The 18,261-nt window shown below is 42.3% G+C and overlaps 1 protein-coding gene across 1 annotated transcript in view; it reads right to left on the reverse strand.

The window, feature by feature from the left end:
• KIAA1109 (KIAA1109 ortholog) overlaps window positions 1-18,261 on the reverse strand; it is a 217,015-nt gene that overhangs the window by 119,120 nt on the left and 79,634 nt on the right. Inside the window, 9 exon segments of the mRNA XM_015412031.1 lie at window positions 500-620; window positions 1,673-1,846; window positions 5,026-5,096; window positions 6,628-7,471; window positions 8,773-9,028; window positions 9,542-9,792; window positions 10,291-10,571; window positions 11,189-11,308; window positions 13,969-14,097. Coding sequence (XP_015267517.1) covers window positions 500-620; window positions 1,673-1,846; window positions 5,026-5,096; window positions 6,628-7,471; window positions 8,773-9,028; window positions 9,542-9,792; window positions 10,291-10,571; window positions 11,189-11,308; window positions 13,969-14,097 — 2,247 coding nt within the window.

Raw genomic sequence — 18,261 nt, forward strand, 5'->3', positions numbered from 1 at the left:
CAGCAGGAACTTCTTCCGCTTTCCTACTTGATGCTACTTGGGAGAGAAAACTCTCTGTTCACCACAGTGCCTGCACCCCTGCTTGGAATTCCAGTAGTGATGCATAGAGATAAAAACCTCTCAATAAATTTCACATATCCCCTGTATCTTAATTACACATATACTGATTTCACTTCCCTGCCTTGGATGGTAGAAATGAAAATGAGTTCATTCACAATGCTCTGAAAATTACTGACTGCAGAAACAAAGAAAAAGAACAGAATTTAAAAGACCGGGAGGAATGAGCACAGACCCATCACTTTTATTAAAGCAATCACATGTTAGCACCATTAATATTTTTCATCCACGCTTCCTGAAGCAAGGCATTCCCATCACTGTTACAATTAGATTCTCTGGGAAATGGCTCTGTCATTATTGTGATTCTTTAGACACCTCACATGAACAGAAAGTATGGTTGGTGCATGCTAAACAAAAATGTTTAGCCACATAATACACATACATTTTCTGAGAAACTTGTTTTCTTGTTCTGCGCCGCTTCTCTGAGGACCTTGAAATGCAGATCATCCACAATAGCTGCTGGATGGTATGTGCTAGCACAATGAACCATTGCCTCTATATACCTGCAAGGGAAATGAATTCAACATAGTTTTCTTATAAGACACATACCTATACTAAATGTTAAGACTGGGTAGGATTGAATGCCACAGGAAGGTGGGTTTTCCCCAATATTCAACTCTAGTTGCAGACCTCTAAATCCCCTTTCATGTCATCCCTGGGGATTCCCTTACCCCCAGGAGCAGTATTTTGGTATGCAGTGGTAGGAAAGGTCCATTCCACTGATAGATGTCCCTTCCTTTAGTGGAAATGTTCTGTGGGATTCAAACCATATTAAACATTAGGCTGCCTGTGAAGAGTCATTGGAAACCTCAAAAGATCTAGAATACTGTGACCAAGTTAACACCTGGACTCATCATAGTAAGCAAAATCCACTAGTGGTTTTCTATTTTTTCCCCCAGCACAATTTGAAGTGCTTGTGTTGCCTTTTAAAACACGAAACAGTCTAGAGTACCTGAAGAGCAGGTTTCTCCCATTTGAGTTTGCCTGTCAGTTAAGGTCACCTTCAAAGGCCCTTCACCAGGTGCTCCCAACGTAAGAAGTTATACGCAGCATCCGAACTATGAAATTCATCAGAGCCTTTGATGCTCAAATGTGCATACACACATACACACACTGTAAGCGGCCAAGAATTCCCCCAGTGGGAGAGAAAGGAGCCAACCCCCTTTCTGAAAATTAAATAAATAAAAAACAGTCCAGTGCTTTAACACATAGACTTTGCCATAACAATATTGCTGCTGCAAAAGCAGGAAAGATGCTTCTAATCCCACTGATAGGGATATACAAAGAATATTCACTATCTTTCCTATTCCTGCCAAAACTTCTCTCAGCCTACATCTGAGATATGCAAACCTTGCACAGCTTAGTTGCACATCTCCATGTAACTGCTGAAGAACAATGCCCTTGGTGTTTTGATGCATAAAACACAGTATCAAGACAAGCAAAAGCTTATACAAAAGATCTTATCAGCTATTTGATTTGTAAAACAGGCAATTAATTCAAGCCATTAGATTCAAGGCTGCTGGGGTTTCCTGTTTTTTAAAAAAATATGAAATACCTATCCAAAGCTTCTGCTACAAGTGGAGTGAGAACAACATCCACAGTTCCTTTTATTTCCACAATGGCTGTTGTTCTGGTCTGAGAAACTGGGTGATCCAGAGTCCATTCTTCTGTTATCGTTTCATCATCTGTATTGTCAAGGATTTTCTTTTCCAAGGGGGTGTATGGTGTGCTTAATAAACAAAACAAAAACAGAACCAAGTTATTACTTCTCAAAGAGGAGATGCTACGAAATTATTTTCAAGTGCTGCATGATGGTCAGCAGTTGAATTTATTGCGAGTGTATACTTGGTTAGGTGGACAAACAACTTTTCAAGATGCAACTGCCTCTTGGTGCTAAGCACAGAAGGTGCAAGAGTTTAATAAGCTGTCTAATTTGAAGAGTGGCAGATGTTCACACAAGGTTAATGCAATTGCAGATAAGAACCGCTCAGGCTATGTGGACTGCAACACTGGATCATTCACTTGCAAGAGTTTTTTCTCGTTACTGGCCTATATTAGCCTCAAAGGAATTTTCTTTCAGTAATTTTGGTTATCGTTAAAGAGATAAAAACAACTTGTCCTGGCAACTGAGAATATTAAACACAGAACTGTTGTAGCTGGATAGTAAAACTATAAACACTGTTACTCTCAGAAAGTTTGAAGAAAGTGGCACCTTTAAGACCAATACATTTTACTTTGGGTATAAGCTCTTGTGCGCATGCACGCTTCACCAGATACATGCACACGAAAGCTTCTACCCTGAATTAAACTTTGTTGGTCTTAAAGGTGCCGACTCAAACTTTGTTCTATTGCTTCAGAACACTAGTACAGTATAGATAAGGTAGGTATGTTTTTGTCCCCCTCTGTATTTTCCAGGAGTCTCAGCCCATTGTGATTAATGCAGTGAATTATAAAGGAGAGCACAACTACAGTAATATTACTATTTATTCCTAGAAGAAAACTGTGACAGGCCGTTTCTATCAACTGAGGGGACCCACACAGCCTCCTTTGATTTGGGGGGGGGGAACACCAGGTTTATTTTAAACTATAAACCTTCCCCTCAGTCATCAGGTGTTCTAAAGGTAGCAAGTGTCTAGGTTTTGGGTTTGCTGCTGTGAGGTAAGTTTTATGGTGCACAAGTAGAATATCGAGGTCACTGAGGCAGGAATTGTATATTTTTAATTTTATTTATTTATCTTTGAATTTATACCACGCCCTCCCCGAAGGCTCAGGGCAGCTCACAAGGGGCACGAATGCCCAAGTTAAAACATTAAAAAATTAAAATATTAACAACAAAGAAGGTTTATTTCTCTACAAGCAGGGTTCAAGGAACAGATCAGCAGCACAAGTCTCCAGCTAGACAAAAGAGAAACCTGGCTGAGGCACATTAATCTAGAGAGTAGTTTCAATTTTCTTTAATGGTTTCTAACATAAACAGGCTTTTACCGATTAGCCCCTAGGTTGGATCCTAAAACACAGATAGGATTCCACCCACACCAGCCTGCACTTTCCCAAGAGTCAGACTAAATGGCACAAGGTCTGCTCATTGCCAGAGACAGGCCTAGAGATAGTTGGGTACTCTATTCTCTGTCAGAAGTAGAGCCAAACCACTCTGTCAAACTACCAAGCAGAGCTACCCTTCACACTGTCTTCTCTTTTCCTCAGCCATACCTGAGCTCCCACTGCTCTCTCCCTGGGGCAAACCTGAACTGACCTCCTGCTGTGTTTCCCTCCAACATTCCACCCCCCTTCTCAAAGGTGACTAGATGCTGGAATAGCACTCCCATACACTTAAGTGAGTGGCTGTTTTCCCCCTTCAGGGACAGGACAGCCTTCTGTACATCACAAAAAGATTTTCACATATGCTAAAGGATACACTTTTGATCCTCCAAAATTATCATTATTTAACTTGCAAAAACTATCACTGCACGTCACCAACACAAATGCGTAGCTTGCTGTTTATTAGGCTTTAATGTTTCCTTGCAGTGATGTTTTACTTTTTACCGCAGATGGCTAGATTTTATGTATATTTATTGTCTTGTTTTTAATCCACTGTTTTGTTGACATTGTTTCTACATAATTACATTATAACATTTTATTTCTTGTAACATACCTGGTGCACTTCACTACTTAACTAAGTAGAAATGTGGGATATAAAAGTCCTAAATCATTTAGCTGAAAAGCATCAAATGTCAGAAAAGTGCATAGCAAAAACAATTTTTACAAAGCTTAGTTTGGTGTAGTGGTTAAGTGCACGGACTCTAATCTGGGAGAACCAGGTTTGATTCCCCACTCCTCCACTTGCAGCTGCTGGATGACCTTGGGCAAGCCATAGTTCTGTCAGAGCTGTCCTTGAAAGGGCAGTTCTTGAAAGAACTCTCTCAGCTCCACCTACCTCACAGGGTGTCTGTTGTGGGGAGGGGAAGGGAAAGGAGTTTGTAAGCTGTTCTGAGACTCCGAGTGAAGGGCGGGGTATAAATCCAATCTCTTCTCTTCTTCTTCTTCTTCTTAATAATTTTAGTTGTGTTATATAATACATTGTTATCCCACCCTTCCCACAACAAGCTCAGGGTGGCATACAGTGGTCTCCCTCAGTGATGCGGGGTGGAATTTTTCCCCAGAGCTACATTTTCCACTTAAAATGTTCTGCCCCACATATGTAAATATGTGCCCCACTATCCTCAAAACCACTGCCCCATGAGGTAGGTTAGGCAGAACAAGAGTGACTGGGCAAAGGTGCAAAGGTCCAGCCCCCTGCAGTGAGCTTTCATGGCCTGGGGATTTGAATCTGATTCTCCCAGATCCCAGTCTGACACTCTGACCACTACACCACAATGGCTTTAAAGACAACAGCAGTGCAAGATGCATACTCTATGCCTCACTCTGTAACACACATTTTATATTGCATCAACTAAAATGTTTCAGCCTATGGAAATACAGGCTATAAAATACATTAAAACTACTAGAGGGATTAACTTTTCAAACTCTCCCAAAAAGAGTAACTTAATGATAAACCAATATATTTTATTCTTCTACATGCCCAAATTAAGTGAGAAGATCTCAAAGAAAGAAAACACAGACTATCACCTTAATTTTAGGTCCCCTTCATATATGCTCCATGGTTTCAGTTGGTATGATTCCATGCTGCAAATAGGCATATATGAACTTGATTCAGTCAGAGGAAGGGAAAAAAAAAAGGGGGGGACAAGAATATGACCCCAACTACATAGCAACATTACTTACAGACATACTTACTCTTTGCAGAGTATAATGATGCTATGTGGAAAGAATTACCATAAACACAGGGAGTGCATGTGAAGGGGACCTTAGTCTTAGAATACTGAAAACATATTGCAACTTGTTACTCACTTTGATGTTGATCCTGTGAACTGCATTCCTCGGTCCAATAGAGCATTAGCTGTCAGGCCCTGTTTAACAATCTAGAACACACATAACATATAGCATAATTTTGAAATCACAAGTGTTTTCTGGAACCACCTGAATATCTAGCTTCTAAAAATGTGTAATTCTCATCATTGCATTCTGACATTCAAGGTAAAAACTCATTCATAAAAGCAATTCACACCTGCAACAACACAATGAGACACAACAACCTACTTCAATGTAAGTCCACTGTATTCTGGGGCAGTGTTTCCCAACCTGTGGGTCAGGATCCAAAAGTGGGTCAGGAAACCTCTGAAAGAGGATCACAACCCAACCCTCCCTAATGGCAGCTCCTGTTCTTTTCATCCCTCTGTCTTTCCTCCTCTCCAACTTCTCATGTTCACATCTTCCTCTCCTTTTTTGTGACAGTTAAGAAGAAGAAAAAAGCCATCAGGCAACTAATAACTTCATTGTAGCAGCTGAATGAAGGAGGGGAGGCTGGAGAGGAGGAGGGAGCTGTTCAGCATACCACGGAAAAAACAGAGGAGAATAGAAACGTGTGTGTGTGTGTATGGCCTCTGTCTTGGTGCTGCTCCTTCAGCAGCCCAACCTCTTGTCCAGCCCCCTGCATTGCTTCACTGCCCTCTGTCTGCTGTGGAAGATGTACTGCATTGAGACTCTTGCCGCCAACCTCTTCACCACCATCTGCCATCTGCATGTATCTCTTCAAACTCTGGCTCTGGCACAGCTGGCAGAGGAGGAGGTTGAGATTCATAGTGGGGGAAACTGCAACTTTGTGTGATGTTTGTTTGTTTCTCAAAAACACCTGGTTGGGCACTGTAGAAAATGGAATGCTGGAATAGTGGGGCTGCCAAAGTCGTAGTTTGCCTAAGGCACCCAAAAACCTTGTGCAGCCCTGGATGGGTCACTATACAAGGTAAATTTGGATGTATGGGTCACCATCTGAAAAATGTTGGGAACCACTCTCCTAGGGAAGCAGAGCCTGACAGTCAGTTTCTGACCTTAGACATAGGCTGTTAACCTGAGAGCTCTCCATGGTCCTGTAGCTGGTAATGGTCAAGCCAGCAACCTGTTCCCTGAATCTTGGGTTGACTTTTCCTGTTCCTGGGATACTATTCTTGAAAGAATGTTGCCTTGTCCCCATGGGCCCCTGCCTCAAACAGCACAACTCAGGTATATTGTTATAATGTCTAGTGTGCCACACAGTTTGCTAAAAACAGTCCTGGAAGAACTGCCATCTAGCCACTCTGAAAAAGTGAATGCCGTCCGGAACACGCCTGAAGCTTACAGCTGAACAAAATCCCCATCGGCTGCAAAAGTGTGCGATTTAAAGAATTATATGTTGTCCTTTCTTACCCTATGAAACATTGTTAGTCCCTTGTGAAAACGTGTGTAACTGTAAATTGCTCAGAGCCAGCAGCTCTGCAGGATGAGCGATCAATAAATCGAAAGGTATTATTATTATTATTCATTCTCCACACAACATAAAATTTGGCCATAAAAAGGAGCCACTGAAAACACATCCTCCCCATACACTGATTGTCTGATTTGTTGACTTCTTTTTACCTTAAAGGCTGGGACAGACAGTTGCTCAAAAGATGATGAGCTTTCTTCGCTAGTTGGAGTCTCTAGGTCTAATGGTCGATGTAATGAAGATTTAGAAGTTCTTTTATTTGTTGGATGCTTTACTGACCAGTTGACCACCTGATATTGGGTAAGGTAGTTTTGATAACAGTTCATTACAGGCTGCTGTGAAGTGATTTGTTCATTCTCTGGAGCCTTCTCAGCTTCTATAACATACAAATGTTCTACAAGTTCATCTTCTCCTCCCAAAGCAGAAACAAATGAAGCTAGGGAAGGATGCGTTCTTATTGATAAGTTCTTTGGATCCTGACTAGCTTCTCCATGTAATGTAGTGGTTAAGGGTCCTTCTACACTGTGATAGATAGAGCCTCTCCCATACTCGATCTGTTTGGCTTGCTTTTTTTTCTTTTTTCTTCCAGGATAGGTTCCTGGGCCTTCATCACTGCTTATGGGTTCAAAGTCCTCAGCTGCTGAGAAATAGGCTTCACTATCAGCCATTGACATGCTGGAGTCCATGGAGCGATATTGATGAAATGAGTTTGAGTCAGCAGAAGGGGTATAAGGGAAAGAACCAAAGCTTCTCCTTTGCTTAGGAGAATCCAAGACATTTTCATCGCTTCGAGAAACGTCACTACTGAACTGAACACCAGCTGGAACAGGTTGCTTGTCTCCATAGAAAGCTGCAGTAAGACTTTTGGTACTCCCAAGTCGAGTAGAACATACTGATGCCTGACGTTTTAAAGGCGATCTAAGAGGGGATTGACCAACAGGCCTCTCTTGGGAGTTAGGAGATACAGGACTACTTCCTGAACCCACTGCCATAGTACTAAGCAACAAAAACAAAACAACAAGAAAGAGAACATTTTCATCTATAATTATGTAAATTTGCACAGAATTCATATTAGCAAATTCATGCAAAGTTGCAATTAATTCAAAGTTATTTTTAACTTACTCTTTGAAGTACAATCTGCAAATACAGGTGTACCAGTCCGGGAAGCCATAGTAACTGCCTGGCTCCCAATTATTGCAATCTCCCTTCTAAATAAAAGCCGAATGGTGGTGGCACTTCTCTAGAACATTCCACACGCTCCAAAATCAGTTCGCTCTCTGATCTGTCATTCAGAGGGTCTCCCTATCCACTGGCTGCTTTGCCTGAGTCCTGCCTCCAACATTCTAAACATTTTACTGTTCCTCCCCCCCCCCATAGCCAGTCAGAACACAGAGGTTATTTGCATATGCAGCCTCATTGGCCTTTGCCTCGGAACACAGAGGTCGTTTGCATATGCGACTTGATTGGCTTTTGCCTCTAACATTCTAAACAGTTTTCTGTTCTGAGGTTAAATGTGTCCAATCTCCAGGTGAGGGCTGGAGATCACTCAGAATTACAATTGCTTTCCAGATGGCAGAGATCAGTTCCCCTGGTGAAAATGGTGGGCTCTGTATCCTTATATGCTGCTGAGGTGGCCCCCATATGACAGCCAATGTGACGTAGCAGTCAGGGCTTCAGAGCACGGGAGAGGCTGCAGGTGTGTGGGGGGGTGGAAAGCTGAAGAGTGAGGGGGAAATAAAAGGTAGGTTGATGATTGGCTGGGAAGGGAAATTCCTGTAGATGTGAGAGATGGAGCCTGGAGAGGGTGAGGTTTCAGGAGGCGTGGGACAGGTACAAAGCCATAGACTCCACCCTCCAAACCAACTATTCCCTTCTGGGGAACCATCGTTGCCAATCTCCAGGTAAGGGCTGGAGATCACTCAAAATTACAACTGTTTTTTAGGTAGCAGAGATCAGTTCCTCTGGAGAAAATGGTGGACTCAGTGTCATTATACCCTGCTGAGGTCGCCACAGCAAATTGAAACTGAGTGTCCAAGGCCAGGGCACCTGCCCAAAGCCTCTTTCTAGAGGCTGTTGTATGTATTTCCACAACGGGCCTTTTTCCTAGTAGCATATAAGTCCCAGTTACATCTATGCACATGACACACACACAGCCATAGCAACAACAGAAGACTGTGCCAAGTAGTAGCACTATGTTTTATCCATACTCCTGATATACTGCCAAGGAAGTTTTTATTTTCTATATCCAACAATCTGCATTGGGGAGCAAAAAGTGTCAACAAAAGCAGCACACTTACCATCCATGGACATCATCTCTTTTTGCACCTGCCAAGAATTCTTTTTGCCCCAAGTTGTCCTCAGCTCCAGAAGGGCTTTCCCTCTCACCTGCAAGCAAGGGAAGTGCAGCACTAGAGCTACTATTCTCCTCTGATGAGGAGGAAGAACTGTGAGATCGCAGTGGTACTTGTAAATTCAGGTGCTGGGATTTTCTTTCCAATTCTATTCCCATAGGTCGACACTCCCATTCTTTCCTTTTAACACCATTTGCTTTACCTAAGAAAGCAGATTCCAAATATTAGATAATACAGGCAACAGCACTGGCATTGCTCTATGGTAGACAAGTTTTAAGTACAGCTTTTGTTTAGTACATACCGTGTTTCCCCGAAAATAAGACACTGTCTTATATTTATTTTTTCTCAAGAAGACACACTAGGGTTTATACCACAAATGCATAGAAATCCTGCTAGGGCTTATTTTTGGGGTAGGTCTTATTTTCGGGGAAACAGGGTAGTTCCTGTGAATGTGCAAAAATGCTTAAGTGAGTAACAGGCAATGAAATAAACTATCCTAACGTCTCAAATAATTATCAAGTTATAATGTTCAAGTTTTTGCACTATAGACTGCATCTAGTAATTGTAATTTTGCATAGTTATGAACAATACCCATCATTTTTGTATCAATAACTCCAATTACGTCATGAGTGTTTGAGAAAGAATTTATTAAAAACTTTATAAGACTGCAAAATATACTGACAGTGTCCTATATATACACAAATATACAGATTACCATCTATAGTTTTTGGAAGTTCTTTGGTAATAATCCATTCTCCTGGTTGCAGTAAAGATTGTCCATAAAACATATCAGATTCTGCACTCGTACTTGAAAAAGCAGAGCTACTTGAGGGTGTCAAATCTTCAAGCTTGAAGAAGTCTAATCCCGACACTGTGCCACCAAAAAATCTACAGCCACCAAGGCAGCCACACTTGTTCTTGCTCCTCTTGTTCTTTGTATTATCATCTGACCATAAAAACCATAGCCTACAAAATAAAAAAATTAACAGGGACACGTGATCAATATTTAAGCTTCACTGGAAGTTCCAACTCCAACTAGCTCTTCTTAATACCAAAATTTACTTAAGAATGTCATTTATTTAAGATTGAAAGAAACGTAGTCTACATTTCATTAATTCTACAGAGAAAGATCCTTTGTAGAAAGGCTGTTCTGTTATGCCTAATTTATTTTATTTATATCTTACCTTTCTCCCTGATCAGGACACAAAACAGTTTTTCATATTATTTTCCCTTCCTCCACAACCCTCAGTACAATAGCTTTCTGAGCTGGGCCCAAGGTCACCAGGCAATCTTACATGGAGGAGTGGAGATTCAAACCCAGTCATTCAAGGTCTTAGTCTAGCACTCTAACCACGATGTCACGCCAGTCCTCTTTATTCACCTATCTGTTCAGCATGCCAGCACTTGCACATCTATGGCAACAAGTCATCTTATCTAGAAACACTTGTCCATAGCACATCTTACCTCTTAGTTCTGCTGTCATGAATTTCCAAAAAATGTCTCTGCACTTCATGTTTAGAAGGATGGTCTGCGGCTAATGCAATGTCAGCAGTGATGAGACCCAAACTGACTGAGCCTGCTTCAAGCCAGTATGCTCTTCGCAGCACTGCTGGCTGAAGACCAACTCTGCAGTTATTCACTTGTTCAATGTATTGTTTCAATTGGAGGTCTTGAATGGCTGCACTTATACCTTCACGAACAGACTGGTTGTGTAGGTTACAATTAGCAATGCGTACAGCACCCATCTAAAATAGTTTTAAGAAAACAGAAGCAAGGTTGTTCAATGGAGATACTTTTCCCCCTAACAAAAGACCCCTCCCAAAGAAAGTTCTAGAAGACTCTAGAAATCTTGCTGCTCTACATTCCTACTAAAGTACAGATAAGTGGAACAAACAAAATTTTAGCAGCTATCAATGGTAATCAGGCAAGAAATCAAATTACATGCAATGCCACGTCTTGCCTCATTCTGACGTTTTAGACGGATATGAGTCCGTTTTCTAGCTTAGATGGAAATTCCCTATTGGAATGATGCAAACTGATGAACAGAGTAATAGTTAAAGTATTTTTAGGAGTAGGATGAAATAAAAGAGGCTGCTGTTGATTAAGCCTTTGAAAATAAAAGGTTTAGACTCTGTTCCTAAACCCTGCACTTTCATAAAATAGGCTTTCTGCACACAATGTATGTTTATGTATATAATGCTTTGCAAAAAATTTCTTGTACCTGAATGAATATGCTAAAGAGAAGTCATGATTTTAGAAAGATTGGGTATGTGTTCTATACAAAGATTATCATATTCCTCTCAAAAATTGAAATATCTAGAATAAACCCCAAAACAAAGTTATAAAGAAAGAATATTCCTACCTTTATATTTGTGGCACACCCATGCTCTACAATATATGTATCTGCTCCATCTACTGCTATGCGAGTCATAGTATACTTTAATTCATCAGAGGTTGGACAAGGGCCAGAGATGCAGGTCATCTAAAAAAGATCCAATATAGAAAACATAATTATATATTTTGCTCGCTATAAGTTAGCTAGCCTTCAGCAAACAGATAAAGATGAAGATGAGAACAATGACTAATCATTTGCAAATTAGGATGCACATGAACTGTTCACATTTTCTAGTCTGTGAAACAGACTACCCCAGGATCTTCTTTTTGAGGAAAATATTTTAGCTTTCAAAAAGTCTTGGCTCACTTATCCCTTAACACCAGAAGTGTGTCTTCCTCTCCCATGAATGCCTCATACACCCCCAAAATGAAAAGTTGGCACAGATGTGAAGAAACATCAGTACAAGACATTAACATCAATTTATCATGGAAAACATTATGGACTCCATTTATTAATCTAGAAGCAAGATTAACAGAGAAGTGGAAAAGCTGAGATCCAAAGGAAAATTTGCTGTACTGATGCCAAGCTAAAAAACTACAGAGGCAACTGCTAGACTTTTCTCCAATTCCTATCCCAGACTTAGAGGTGACAGGAATGCTTTACCTAAACTGGACCATTTCAGACTACAGTGTAGGTTCACATGACAGAATGCTCTTCAATGGGAAAATAATCCCAAGAGAAGTAACATACCAAGGGCAAGAAGGCCAGACTTTTACATGACATGTTAGTTTTTTACATGCAAGACATATATAGATATAAATCACCAGCATAGCAGTGGTTAGAGTTTTGGACTACGATCTGGGATACCCATGTTCAAATTGTCACTTAGCCATGGAAGTTTGCTGGGTGACTTGGGCCAGTCATACTGTCACAGCCTAATCTATCTCACAGGACTGCTGTGAAGATAAAATGGAGTAGTGGAGAATTAGCTAAGCCAGTTTGGGTCACCACTGGGAAGAACGGCAGGTTATAAATGAAGGAAGTAAATAAATGTCAGTCATATACACCTACATTTGTGATCTGAAATGGAAAATTCCAGAAACAAGGTTCACTACTCATTTACAGTTTAGGCCACAGGCCAAGTAAGGAAATGACAAGACCATCTGATCTATACACAGAAGAGAAGAAGAAGAGATTGGATTTATACCCTGCCCTTCACTTGGAGTCTCAGAGCGGCTTACAAACTCCTTTCCCTTCCCCTCCCCACAACAGACACCCTGTGAGGTGGGTGGGGCTGAGAGAACTCTGACAGAAACTGCTCTTTTTCAAGGACAGCAGTGCCAGAGCTTGTGACTGACCCAAGGTCACATCAGCAGGTGCAAGTGGAGGAGTGGGGAATCAAACCTGGTTCTCCCAGATTAGAGTCCGCGCACTTAACCACTACACCAAACTGGCTCACAGTGGAGTTTTAATAATCCTTTGATTAACATACCGGCATATGAAGCCAAGCTTTAGTTGGCTAAAACTCTTGAGACAATCATATGTTTACAAGGCTTACCATCGTAAGTAATTGGCTAAAAACATCTTTTGGTCCATATCTTCAGAATACCAAACACAGTCTCTAAAAATATTCTAAAAGGTATTCTGTGCATCTACCACCAATAGGTTTGAAAAAGAACAAACTTCCACATTACTGCGTGCCGGGGAATGTGGCCCATCCCTGACTCATCCTGTCCAGAGCCAGGGGAGCCATGAATGGCAGTCCGTTGCACTCACCCCTTTTTGGACAATCGGGGGAGTGGCCAAGCCTTCAACAGCAAGTCCTTTCTGGCTTCTGCCACCATGGGAAGAAGCCCAGAGGAAGAGAATGAGGCAAGCAGGGCTGCACAGGCCCAAACACTGCAGTTGCGATGGCTGATAATGTCATTGGCCAATGACAGACATCTCAGGGCCTTGAAGGCCAGGATGAGACATTGCAGGGCTGGGCAGGCCAGGGAGGAGTGGCAGAGGCCATCAAGGAAGGGAACCCCATCTGCCCTACATGAGCTGCAGGCCTGGAGGCAAGGAGCCCAGCCTTGCTGGGCGCGGTAGGAGGGGATTAAGAACAAACAACGGGGCCAAGCCAGGATGGGGGGAAGCCAGGGTGAAAGAGAGCAAGCTGTGCCCTTGAGCCTCATGGGCAGGCTCTGGGCTAGAGGGCAAAGAAAAAGGGTTGGGAACCCTTGCCTCTTATGGCTACCATAGGGGGACAGGGAAAGCTGCGATTGAGGCCACTGGTGGGGGTAGAGTCCAGAAATCCCATATAAGGATGTCTTCTACTCGTGGCAGGAGAGGAAGAAGCAGACTGGGCTATGACAAGGAACAAAGAGAGGGTGCAGAGAGTCAACCTGGGGAAGGAAGAGGACCAGGGTGCCAGACCTCCTCTCCTTCCCAATTCTGAGGCTGGTGGGCGAGATGCCCTCTTTGGCGGTGGGACAACCAGAAGCCTGTCTCAGCGGTGGGGGAGCCTCACAGTGTGTATGATGTTTCTTAGTTTACATTTTTACTATAGGTTACAACCAATGCTCCCTCTAAGCTGTGGAGTCCTGTGAGCAAAAATTCTACTTTGTGAGCTACTGGCATTAAAGTTGTGAGCAGGTGATTTGGCTACTGCATCAGTTAGTTTGCTCTGGAGCCCTCCTTCCTGAGCTAAGACAAAAAATGTGTGAGCTGGAGGCTAAAAGACTGTGAGCTACCTCACACTAACTCAGCTTAGAGGGAACACTGGTTACAACTAGAGAATACCAGAACATAGCAAAAAGCATTACCTTTGATTCACAGAAGCGGCGATCAATTCCATGCTGACATGTAATTACAGATTTTGGCCGTTCCAGTTCAAACTCACGACACACTACATGGAACACAAATGTTTGTCCCCACTCAAGCAGGCATGCAAGCTGCAAATACAGAGGAAGACTTTGACCTCAAAGAATGAATCACATTGATCTTAAAGAGGTCTAAAATTATGGAACAGACTTCAAAAAGGGCAATATAGGTTTCTACCAGCTGATTCTCATACCTGTTCTGTAAGATAATTTGATGCCTTAATAAAAATTGCTAATTTCTTATATGTTTTTTACATTCTTTAAGTATAATGTTGAATAACCATTTTGAAACGAATCTACTTCGGCAATTTCTAAAGAAATTGTCCTCTTTTTAAAATAATAGTTTTATGATTATGAAATCGAATGTTTACGGTTTCCAATTCCTGCAACATTAACATCTGTAGAATTGAAAACTCGTCTCTTTAGAATGGTTTAAAACAGTATCCCAAACGTTTGCCCAAATATTCTCTACCTGCAAAATTAGTTGCAAGTTACTTTATTTCAGAAGTTCACTTCTACTGGAAGAGTCTTTGCTATATTTTCATGTGACATAATATTCAAACAAGTTTCAGAAGGTAGCTGTGTTGGGCTGCAGCAAAACTGCTAGAATATAGTCCAGTAGCACCTCAGAGACCCCAGCCCAAAAAAATTGAGATAAGCTTCCGAGAGCCAAAAAGCTTCCTTTGTCAGGTATCTTGAAAGCTTATATCCTCAAAAATCTTATTGGTTTTTAAGGTGCTACTGGACTCAAATCTAGATATTCTAACAAGTTTCTTATCCCTAGCCAACATTTTGCTGTGCAGAATTCTTTAGTAAGCACATTATTATAGTTAAGCATGCTTTTCTCACTGAAAGTATATTTCACAGAAACTGAAATGCCAAACATAATGGCTTTTCATGCAACACTAGAGTATTAGATACAACCAATTTTTCTCCTGGTGAAAAAGGAAGAATGGGGTCTCCTCTGACAACCATAAGGCAAAAGCCATGTAGGATGGAGCCTGTAATAAAGTGGGTGTGACTGAGCAAAAAAGCTCACTGAATGTCTATACGTTTGAAATCTGGACAGTACAGAATGCAACGGGTGAACAAGTTCTCTACAAGCCTTTGGCTTGTGGCCATTTTATTGATGGCCATCTGAAATGTGTTGTTCCCTCTCGGTACAAAAACTGGCAATGCTTTCTTCATATTAACTGCCTGTTAATAGTTTCTGTCTGAAATACATGGCAGCGGAAAGTGTCATCAAGTCACAGCTGAAACACATGGCTACCCTGTGGGGTTCTTCAAGGCAAGAGACCTTCAGAGGTGGTTTGCCATCCCCTGCCTCTGCATCACGACCTTGGTATTCCTTGGAGATCTCCCATCCAAATATTAGTCAGGGCTGACCGTGCTTCGCTTCCATGATCTGACGAGGTCACGGCACCAGAAATACATATATTTCAGGAAAATATGGTATGGCTATTTACCAACCCGATCAAAATAAAATGGAGATTACAGCCAAGTAATGAATATGGGTTTCCTGCTAAAACATAGGAAATCAAAGGACAGTCTAAACCTTATTTGAAATACATGCTGCTGGTCCTCAGTAGTTAAACTGAAGGGCAATAAAAAGCTGCACCCATGGTTATTAGGTTCAAAGATTTGAAAACATGATTGCACTTACCTGTAACTGTTCATTGATGTCTTCTGTGCAGACACACATTGGGCCTGCACAGGCCAGCCACGGTCATTTTTGTTTCTAGCTTAAAGCTCCAAAGGAGGGGCGCTGCGCTCCCTTGTAGCGGCACATGCATGGGATTTCCTGCCCGACGTATCACATGCTCAAGGGAGGGGGTGCCCCTCTCCCTCAGTTCCTGTCAAGCCACCGCAAGCCCTCTGTATCTCCTTTCCTTCATCTCATTACATTAATTTCTTTCTTTTCTTTTTTTGGTTCTGTGAGAACTCACGGCAGGGCAGGAAGGAGGGAATGTGTGTCTGCACAGAAGACATCAATGAACAACAGTTACAGGTAAGGGCAACCATGTTTTCATCATCCGTCTTTCTGCGCAGCCCCACATTGGGACCACTAGCGAGCTGCTCACCAGAGGAGGGGGGGGTGAGTCTCTCACTGGAACAATGCCTGAAGGATGGCCTTGCAAACATCAGCCTCTTTTCTCGCTTGAAGATCCAAGGCAAAGTATTTCACAAATGTCTCTTCTGATGCCCAAGTTGCTGCTCGGCATGTGTCCCGGAAAAGAATTCTTTAATAAAAAGCTGCTGACGACCCCTGTGCTCGGGTAGAATGAGCTTTCACCACCAGAGTGCATAGTTCTCTGGCCACTGCATAACATGACTGGATGGCCGCCACTACCCATTTGGATACTGACTGGGATGATGCAGCCCTACCTTTCTTGAAACCGCAGTAGCAAATAAACAATGCTTTGTCTTTACAAAACAGTTTGGTTCTTTCCAAATAATAGAGGAGGACCCTTCTGACATCCAGAGTATGTAGAGCTCTCTCTGCCTCCAAGTTTGGAGCTGGGAAAAACACCAGTAAGACTACCTCTTGGGCAAGGTGAAACTTGGAGACCAGTTTTTTCAAGAAGTCAAGGCTTAGGTGTAGAATTACCTGCTCATTAAACACATTAAAAAAGGGAGGGTCAGTCCTAAGTGCTGCTAATTCACTCATCTTTTTAGTTGAAGTAACTGCTATTAGAAATGCTACTTTTCTTGAGAGTAGTACTAAGGAGCAAGAGGCCATGGGTTCAAAATGGGGGTTCAAAAGTTTAGCCAAAACTAACAGCAAGGACCACTGCGGAACTATATGGGGTATAGGGTGGAACACATCAGACAGCCCTTTCAAGGAGTGCTGAGCTAATTTATGAGCAAACACAGAATTCACCTGCACCTCTTCATGAAAAGCAGCAATGGCTACAAGGTGGGTCCTAACTGCAGAAACCACCAAACTGGTCTGAGCCAGTGAAAGCAAATACTCTAAAACAGATGACAATGGACAAGTAAATGGGCATTCCCATCTAGTGGATGTCCATAACTCAAAACGGATCCACTTCCAGTAGTAGGACAACCCTCTTCACTCCTTCGGAGAAGGCAGATGTTATGGACGAATTCTCCAAGTTGTCAAACGTAGATGTGCTGCATCATGGTGCAGCAGAGGACCCTGCCTCAACAAGTCCGGATCTGGAGGAAATGGAAGGTAATCCTTGCCCACTAAGTGCAGTAGTTCCAAAAAACACATCCAGTGAGGCCAGAAAGGGGCCACTAGAATACAGCCTGTGCGATGTGCTAGGATTTTCCCTATCATCCTGCCCAGGAGAGGGAAGGAAAACATAGAAGAGTTTTCCTGACCAAGTAATCTGCAATTCATCCCCGAGTGTGGTTCATTCCCTCCTAGGGAGTAAAACTCTGGTGCCTTCCTGGACTTGAGTGTGACAAATAAGTCTACTTGCTGGTACCCCCAATCCTCAAAAACTCTCCTGATATATTTTTCCTGAGTAGACCATTTGTATTTGGCTTGATAGGTCCTGCTCAGGCTGTCTGCCTCTGTATTCAGGGATCCCACTATATGAATGGCTCTGGGCATAGCACCTATATCCATAGCTACCCCCCACACTGCCATAGCTTCTAGGCAGAGTCTCTGGGAGCCCATGCCTCCCAGTTTGTTGAGGTAGAATACTGTAGTGGTATTGTCCATTTGGATCAGCACCCTTTTGTTCCTCAAAATATCTGAAAATGAGGTAAAGCAAGTTTTACCACACGGAGCTCTAAGATGGTAATATGAAAGGTAGGTTGTGTCAAAGGCCACCTGCCCTATACCAAGAAACCCTCACAGTGCCCCCCCCCCAACCCAATAAGGAAGCACCTGTGGTCAAGGTGACTTTCGAGGCCCAAAACTCAAATTGTATCCCAGAAAATAATTTAGAGTCCTCTAGCTACCAAAACAGAGACCTCACCACCCTCCTAGATATTGAAAAGGAATGTCTTGGGGGTGTTTACTGGGATCATATTTCTTCACAGACTAGATCTGCAAGGTCCACGTGTGGAGTCTTGTAAACCTAATTACCGCAGTGGTTGAAGCCATTAGACCTAATAACCTCTGGATTGCCCACAATAGCTCCAGTACTTTTTATACCGCTGGAAACCATAGCCTTAATGCTTCTGGCTCTTTCTAAAGGCAAGAAGACCCTCCCAACTGTTGCATCTAGGGAGGCACCAATGAACTGTACTTTTTGAGATGGT

This window comes from Gekko japonicus, unplaced genomic scaffold (genome assembly GCF_001447785.1).
Source record: "Gekko japonicus isolate JY-2015 unplaced genomic scaffold, Gekko_japonicus_V1.1 scaffold1048, whole genome shotgun sequence".
In the NCBI taxonomy this organism is placed as follows: Eukaryota; Metazoa; Chordata; class Lepidosauria; order Squamata; family Gekkonidae; genus Gekko; species Gekko japonicus.